This window comes from Otolemur garnettii, unplaced genomic scaffold (genome assembly GCF_000181295.1).
Source record: "Otolemur garnettii isolate 467f Iridium unplaced genomic scaffold, OtoGar3 scaffold00204, whole genome shotgun sequence".
Classification (NCBI taxonomy): Eukaryota; Metazoa; Chordata; class Mammalia; order Primates; family Galagidae; genus Otolemur; species Otolemur garnettii.
In genome coordinates, this window is record NW_003852599.1 from 340,857 (window position 1) to 349,637 (window position 8,781).

At 46.8% G+C, this 8,781-nt stretch overlaps 1 protein-coding gene across 1 annotated transcript in view; it reads left to right on the plus strand.

Annotated features, from left to right (window-relative positions):
• Window positions 1-8,781, plus strand: part of ZBTB8B (zinc finger and BTB domain containing 8B) — a 20,337-nt gene that overhangs the window by 3,514 nt on the left and 8,042 nt on the right. Inside the window, exon 2 of the mRNA XM_012812376.2 lies at window positions 4,634-5,662. Coding sequence (XP_012667830.1) covers window positions 4,675-5,662 — 988 coding nt within the window. The 5' untranslated portion in view covers window positions 4,634-4,674. The remainder of the gene's footprint in view (window positions 1-4,633; window positions 5,663-8,781) is intronic.

An 8,781-nucleotide genomic window follows, 5' to 3' on the forward strand; every position in this document is an offset into this window, starting at 1 on the left:
CAGTTTTTGGCTGGGGCTGGGTTTGAACCCGCCACCTCCAGCATATGGGGCTGATGCCCTACCCCTTTGAGCCACAGGCGCCACCCTTTTTTTTTTTTTTTTGAGACAGAGTCTCACTATGTTGCCCTTTGTAGAGTGTTATGACATCGTAGCTCACAGCAACCTCTAACTCAGGGGTTCTCAAACTTTTTAAACAGGGGGCCAGTTCACTGTCCCTCAGACCATTGGAGGGCCGGACTGTGGGCCCTGGTACGAGTCGGCTGCTAAGCAGGACAGGCAGTGGCGGTAAAAACACCTGGCAGGCTGGATAAGTGTACTAGGTGGCCACATGTCGCTTGCGGGCCGTAGTTTGAGGATGCCTGCCTAACTCCTGGGCTCAATCCATCCCCTTGTCTCAACCTCCGGAGTAGCTGGGACTACAGCCGCCTACCACAACACCTGGCTACTTTTAGCTACTTTTAGAGAGGCGGGGGGGAGGGGGGGGATCTCACTCTTGCTCCAGGTCTTGAACCTGGGAGATCAGGGCAAATCCACACACCTTAGCCTCCCAGAGTGCTAGGATTACAGGCGTGAGTCACCGTGCCTGGCCCAAGGAATATATTTAAAAGAGTAAATTTATAGAAATGAATTGCTGTGGCAAAGGGTGTGTACATTTAAATTTTTGTTGTTTGTTTGTTTTTGAGACAGGTTTTTGAGATGTTGCCTAGGTTAGAATGCAGTGATGTCATCACAGCTCACTGTAACCTCAAACCCCTGACCTTAAGCCATCCCCCTACCTTGGCCTTCTAAAGTGCTGGGATTATAGGTGTGACCTACCACTCCTGGCCACATTTAAAGTTTAATCGATATTGCTAAATTTATCTTGTATTATAATGTTCCAAATTATATTCCCACTAACACTGAATAGTTTGAATGTTACTGAATATTGTAACATTCAAAAATGTGATTTTTGGTTCGGTGCCTGTGGCTCAAGTGGCTAAGGCACCAACCACATACACCTGAGCTGGCTAGTTCGAATCCAGCCCGGGCCCGCCAAACAGCAATGATGGCTGCAACCAAAAAATAGCCAGGTGTTGTGGCAGGCACCTGGAGTCCCAGCTACTTGGGAGGCAGAGGCAGGAGAATTGCATGAGCCCAGGACTTGGAGGTGGTTGTGAGGTGTGATGCCACAGCACTCTACCCAGGGGGGCAGCTTGAGGTTCAAAAAAAGAAAAAAGTGATTTTTACCAATTTGTCAGGTTTTCTTTCACTTCTGAGAAAGAATAAAGTGTAGTATTTAAATGTATCATTTTTCTATGTCTTATATGTCTCTTAATATTTTCATTATCAAAGGCTACTGTCTCTTACTGGAGACGCTGCTGAGACGACTTGATTGGAGTAGTGGGAAGAGGAGAATGACAGTGAAACTTTAGTCCTATGAAAACCCTAGTTCAGGGTTGATTTATTTGGGATAGTAGGATTTTTCAGATACCTGACAGTTCTCTTCCTTTTTGAACCAAAATGTTAACTTTAACTACTTTGGATGAAAAAAGTTCCTAAAATTATGATTTAATAAAAAACAATTTAGAAAAAAAGCATTCCCATCATGAAAAAAACAAAAGTTCCTAAAATTATGACATCATTTTCTTGAGTTTAAAATAAGTATAAAAAGATAGGAATCTTCTTGATGCTCTAAGCCCATCAATTATAGCCCTGGGCTATAATTTACTGATGTCCTTAGGCCATTTTGAATATGTAGAAGCTAAATGGCCTCTGGCTGATATTTTGAAAAAATTCCTAGGTCTTGTCTTTTTTATAACTTTTGGGCTTTCTCCTAGCTGTCAATTCTCACTTTAAGTCTGTCAGTTTACTGTATTTGCTTAGGCTTCTCTGCACTTTGCTCCCTTATTGGCTCTCTAGTTTCTAAACTTGCTCTCTCACTTGTTATAAATATGTATAAAGTCTCCTTTAATAAGGTTATAGTGGATCTTTTATGAGTAAAGTAAAATCTGTACAATTAATGCATAGGAATCCATTTTGCCAGGGTCCAGACCTCTTGGAGAAAAGGGGTGTCTGATTTCTAGTTGGGTGAGGTATAGGCGTGTTTTGTTTGTGGAAAGAAAGAGTGTGGTTAAAGAGTTGTTAGTGGCTCGGCTCCCGTAGCTCAGAGCTAGGGCGCTGGCCACATACACCAGGGCTGGCGGGTTCAAACCCGGCCTGGGCCTGCCAAACAATGACAACTACAGCAAAAAAAGTAGCCAGGCCTTGTGGTGAGCGCCTGTAGTCCCAGCTACTTGGGAGGTTGAAGCAAGAGAAAAGCCCAAGAGTTTGAGGTTGCTGTGAGCTGTAACGTCACAGCACTCTACCCAGGGCGACTCTGTCTCAAAAAAAATTAGCCAGGTGTGGTGGCATGTGCCTGTAGTTCTAGCCACTCAGGAGACTAAGGCAGTAGGATCGCTTGAGCCCAGAAGTTGGAGGTTGCAATGTGTTAGGATTACACTACTGCACTCTAGCCCAGGTGACAGAGCAAGACTCTGTCTTAAAAAATCAAAAGAAGGGCGGTGCCTGTGGCTCAGTGAGTAGGGCACCAACCCCATATACCGAGGGTGGTGGGTTCAAACCCTGCCCCGGCCAAACTGCAACAACAACAACAAAAATAGCTGGGCGTTGTGGTGGACACTTATAGTCCCAGCTACTCAGGAGGCTGAGGCAAAGAATCGCCTAAGCCCAGGAGATGGAGTTTGCTGTGAACTGTGTGACTCCACGGCACTCTACCGAGGGCGATAAAGTGAGACTCTGTCTCTACAAAAAAAAAAGAAAAACAACAATAACCCCTTCTCCCACCCCCAACTCAGACTAGCTAAAGCAGAAGGGAACTTTGCAAACTGACTTCTGGGACAATTTGAGTTGAGGCTCAGCTGGTATTGCCAGCGTCCATCAGCCTAAGCTGGGGTGTGATCTTGGTTAGGCTGGTTCTCCTGGTGGTGTGGCAGCAGCATCCTTCATATCCCAAATGCCCACAGAACAGAAAATGCTGGGGGGTTTTTTTTGCAGTTTTTGGCCAAGGCTGCATTTGAATCCACCACCTCCGGCATATGGGGCCGGCGCCCTACTCCTTTGAGCCACAGGTGCTGCCCGTTTCTTTTTTTTTAATTCCAGCTAATGTTTCATTGCTTTTCATTGGCTCTAACCAAGCCACATTGCTGTCTCTGAGCTAATCACTGAGGTCAGAGAGTGGAATATGTTGGTTGTTATTAGCCCACATTATACCTTACAGCCCTGGAGCCTGGGAATAGTGCCCAGTTTACCCAGTGGTTCTACCAAAGGTAAAAAAGGGCACTAGAACCCTAAGAATGGGGAATGCATGCCAGCTAGCCCAAGAATCCACCAAATGTTTCTAGAAAGTGGTGACAAAAAGAGTAAGCTGAGCCAGGTATTGTGGCCTCTTGCCAGTAGCCCAGCTACTCAGGACAGAGGTGAGAGGATCATTTGAAGTCAAGAGTTCAAGACCAGCCTGGACAACATAACAAGACTTTGTCTCAAAGTGAATAAGTAAATAATAAAAATAAAAGGAGTGAACACATGGACAGTACTTGCTGGTCTCAAATTTCCAGATTGGTACACTGGAGACTAAACTATAATTCCTAGATTTGGCTATTTTGTGTATTTTGAGGCTTGAAGAAACTAGAATGTAGTTTCTAAGAGCATCAACTCTGGAGGCCCAGAGTTGAGTCCAAGCTCTGCTACAGCTGGATTATCTACCCTCAGTTTTCTTAGCCAAAAAATAGGGACAATATTAATATCTAACTCACAGCATTTTTATAAAAATTAATTGAAAAAGGCTGGGTAAAATGGCTTATGCCTATAATTCCAGTGCTTTCGGAAGCCAAAATGTGACGTTTGCTTGAGGAGAGGAATTCAAGACTATCCTGGGCAACATAGGGAAACCCTATGTTTACAAAATAAAAAAAAGATTAGCTGAGCATGGTTGTGTGCCTGTAGTTCCAGCTACTCAAGAGGCTCAGGCCAATGGTGCCTGTAGCTCAGTGGGTAGGACACTAGCCACATACACCCAGGCTGGGGGGTTTGAACCTGGTCCAGGCTAGCTAAACAATGACAACTGCAAAAACAAATGGCTGGGCGTTGTGGCAGGCGCCGGTAGACCCAGCTACTGGGGAGGCTGAGGCAAGAGAATCGCTTAAGCCCACGAGTTGGAGGTTGTTGTGAGCTGTGATGCACTTGACCAAGGGTGACATAGTGAGACTCTGTCTCTAAGTAAATAAATAAATAAAGAGGCTCAGTCAAGAGGATCACTTGAGTCCAGGAGTTCCAGCTAATAGTAAGCAATTATCATACCTCTGTACTCTAGCCTTGGAGAGGAGACAGCAAAACTGTTTCTAAAAATAAATAAATTGAAAGAATATGCATAAAGCACTAAGTACTGTGCCCATATATAGTTTACCCATCCTTATTTTTGGCTGTTTTTCATAAATTGACTCAGTTGGATACCCTGATTTTTGTTAGATCTAAAACAGCCCATATCATAAAGACACTATTGAGCCAGTGGTTTTGGAAGAATTTTTTTTAATTAAAAATGAACGTATTTATTTGTAAGGTTCAGATTAGTGAATTAACTTAAGAAAAATCTTGGCAGAGACAGCAGGCTACTCCAGAGCGGCAGCAGCTGGCGGCGCAATGGAGATGCAATCCTATTATGCCAAGCTCTTGGAGGAGTTGAATGAACAGCGAAAGAGGGACTTTTTCTGTGACTGCAGCATCATCGTGGAAGGACGGATCTTCAAGGCCCACAGGAACATTTTATTTGCTAACAGTGGCTACTTCCGAGCCCTGCTCATTCACTATATCCAGGACAGTGGGCGGCATAGTACCGCCTCCTTGGACATTGTCACCTCTGATGCCTTCTCCATCATCTTAGATTTCCTCTATTCTGGGAAGTTGGATTTGTGTGGGGAGAACGTGATTGAAGTGATGTCGGCTGCCAGCTACTTGCAGATGAATGACGTGGTGAACTTCTGCAAGACGTACATCAGGTCGTCCCTTGATATTTGCCGAAAGATGGAGAAGGAAGCAGCTGTGGCTGCAGCGGTGGCGGCAGCCGCGGCGGCTGCGGCTGCAGCAGCGGCGGCAGCGGCTCATCAGGTTGACAGTGGCAGCCCCAGTTCAAGCAGGGAAGGGACCTCCTGCGGTACCAAGAGCTTGGTCTCTCCAGCCGAGGGAGAAGAGCGCGTGGACTGCTCAAGAGAGTCCCCTTGTGGTGACTGCGGAGATGGACACCCCTTGGAACTAGTGGTGAAAGACAGCCAGGGCGGTGGCTCCATTGACAACGATCTCTTTACGGTGCCCAAACGGATAGAGCCCAAGGTGGAATTTGATGCTGACGAGGTGGAGGTGGAAGTTGGTGAACCGCTGCAGCATTTTGCTGCCCCGCTGAGTCTGGCCCACGTGGAGGAGGGCTTGCCCAGCGGTCAAGCCGTCGACTTGGCTTACAGTAACTACCACGTGAAGCAATTCCTGGAGGTGCTTTTGCGCAACAGTGCCGTCCAGAGCAAAGATGATGGGGACCATCACTTTTCTAGGAGTCTGGAAGGAAGACCGGAGGGTACAGGAGTGGCCATGGGTTCCATGATGGATGTTCCGACGGATTGGTATGGAGAGGACTCAGGTGAGTTCCTTAGCATTCCCCATCTCTGCTCGCTCTATTGCACACACTGTGCCCTGTGTTCTTCCATTGTTACCATCATCACCATTGTCATTGTCACTGTCATCATCACCTCCATCTTTGTCACCACCACAGCTGATAGGCCTTAATCAAGCACCTGCTGTATGCAGATTGATGTTTCTTCATGTATGTTTGTATTCTACCTCTACAACTAGACTATAAGCATGTTGAGTGCGGTTTGCAGGCATGGAAATAACCCACTCTATTCAACTAAGCAGCAGTGGGACCTTGGTGAAATCACTGAATCTCTTTGAGCCTGCTCTGTGTTTGAGCCTGGGGTTTATCATTCCTGCCCTACCTTTCTCAAAGAGTTGTCATGAGGACCACATTTTCAGGGTTTTCAGGGTTGTTTCTCACATATGATAATGTGTTCTGTACACGCAGGAGATTTATACTTCTCCATGTCAGCCCTGATCTCTGGCACATAGTAGGACTCGGTAAACATGATGAGGTGGGTGATGCTGTCTGCTGAGCATGTTTTACATCTAGTGTTTGGCTTTGTGTGAGTTCATTTTTTATATCCTTTTAGGCTTTTTTTGTGTTATGAGATTGGTTGTTTCCCTTGAATAATTCTGAGAGATGAGTTAACATAGTCAACTCTCTGAACAGGTGAGATAATTGTGTTGTAAGGTGTCTTGCAGGAGATAGATATACTTGGCTGCCACCTTCACATTTCCATTCACCCTTCAATATGAAGTAGTGAAAGTCTTTATTTAAGACAGAGTCTCGCTTTGTCGTCCTCAGTAAAGTGCTGTGGCATCACAGCTAATGGCAACCTCCAACTCTTAGGCTCAAGCAGTCCTCTCACCTTAGCCTCTTGAGTAGCTGGGCCTATAGGCACCTGCCACAATGCCTAGCTATTTTTAGAGAAGGGGTCTCACTCTTGCTCAGGCTGGTCTCAAACTCCTGAGCTCAGGTGATCCACCCACTTGGCCTCTCAGAGTGCTAGGATTACAGGTGGCAGCCACCGCGCCTGGCCCCTGAAAGTCTTTTAAATAAGGGGAGATCAGCTCTTTGTTTTTTGACACGGAGTCTCACTATGTCACCCTCCGTAGAATACTGTAGCATCATACCTCAGAGCAACCTCAGACTCTTGGGCTTAAGTGATTCTCTTGCCTCTGCCTTCCAAGTACGTGGGACTACAGGCACCTGCTTACAATACCCGGCTATTTTTTGTTGCAGTTGTCATTGTTTTGTAGCTGGCCTGAGCTGTATTTGAACCCTCTAGCCTAGGTGTATGTGGCTGGTGCCCTACCCACTGAGCTACCGGAGCTGCCCTGTTTTTGTTTTTATTTATTTATTTGAGACAGAGCCTCAAGCTGTCATCCTGGGCAGAGTGCCGTGGCATCACAACTCACAGCAACCTCCAACTCCTGGGCTTAAATAATTCTCTTGCCTCGGCCTCCCAAGTATCTGGGACTACAGGTGCCTGCCACAATGCCCGGCTATTTTTTGGTTGTAGTTGACATTATTGTTTGGCAGGCCTGGGTTGGATTCAAACCCACCAGCTCTGGTGTACGTGGCTGGCACCCTAGCTGCTGAGCTACAGGCGCTGAGCCTAACTTCATGTTTCTAAAGCAAGAAGATTCAGTATGTCTGATTAAAACTAGACTTAGAAAACTTGAAAATGCTCTTTCTGGTCCTCAGAGACACTGGCTTAACCAGCATTTAGAAGAAAGTGGATGTTTATGGGCAGCGACTGTAGCTCAGTGGGTGGGGCGCTGGCCCCATATACCGAGGCTGGCAGGTTCAAACCTGGCCCCAGCCAAACTGCAAAAAAAAAAGAAAGTGGCTATTTCAGTGAACACATTGTAGGAGCTTGTTGAAATTCCCATTTCTTGTGTGTAACAGCATTTTACAGATTACAACTGCCCTTTCTTTTTTTTTTTTTGAGACAGGAGCCTCAAGCTATCCCCCTGGGTAGAGTGCCATGGCATCACGCTCACAGCAACCTCCAACTCCTGGGCTCAAGCGAGTCTCCTGCCTCAGCCTCCCAAGTAGCTGGGACTACAGGCGCCCGCCACAATGCCTGGCCATTTTTTGGTTGCAGCCATCATTGTTGTTTGGCGGGCCCGGGCTGGGGATTCGAACCCGCCACCTTAGGTGTATGTGGCTGACGCCTTAGCCGCTTGAGCCACAGGCACCGAGCCTACAACTGCCCTTTCACATCCATTGAACCCTCAATGCCCCATATCTGGCACAGTAAATAGGGAGAAACTGAGACCTAGAGGGTTCTTTTTTTTTTTTTTTTAGAGAGAGAGAGTCTCACCATGGTGTCACAGCTCACAGCAACCTCCAGCTCTTAGGCTTAGGCGATTCTCTTGCCTCAGCCTCTTGAGTAGCTGGGACTGCAGGCGCCTGCCACAACCCCGGGTATTTTTTGTTGCCGTTTGGCCGGGGCCAGGTTCGAACCCTCCACCTTTGATATATGGGGCTGGTGTCCTACTCACTGAGCCACAGGTGCTGCCCAAGAGACTCAGAGGGTTTAGTGACTGAAGAATGTAGAACTAGGAAGTAAGTAGTCCAGCTAAAACCAGAAACCTGGGATGGCATCATTTCACTCACTAAATTCTGAAGGCAACACAAGTGGTTAGAGAATTTCAGTGCAAAGATTTTGTCTTTGGCTTGGCACCTGTGGCTCAAGCGGCTAAGGCACCAGCCATGTACACCTAAGGTGGCGGGTTTGAATCCAGCCTGGGCCTGCCAAACAACAATAGCTGCAACCAAAAACTAGCTGGGCATTGTGGCGGACGCCTGTGGTCCCAGCTACTTGGGAGGTGGAGATTCGCTTGAGCCCAGGAGTTGGAGGTTGCTGTGAGCTGTGATGCTATAGGACTCCACCCAAGGGGATAGCTTGAGGCTCTGTCTCAAAAAAAAAAAAGAAAGAAAGAAAGAAAGAATTAGCTGGGTGTGGTGGCTCATGCCTATAATTCTAGTACTTTGGGAGGCTGAGGCAGGAGGATCACTGAGGCCAGAAGTTTGAGACCTTGTCTCTACAAAAATTAAAAAATAGGCTTGGTGCCCGCCATAGCACAGTGGTTATGGCGCCAGTCACATGCACT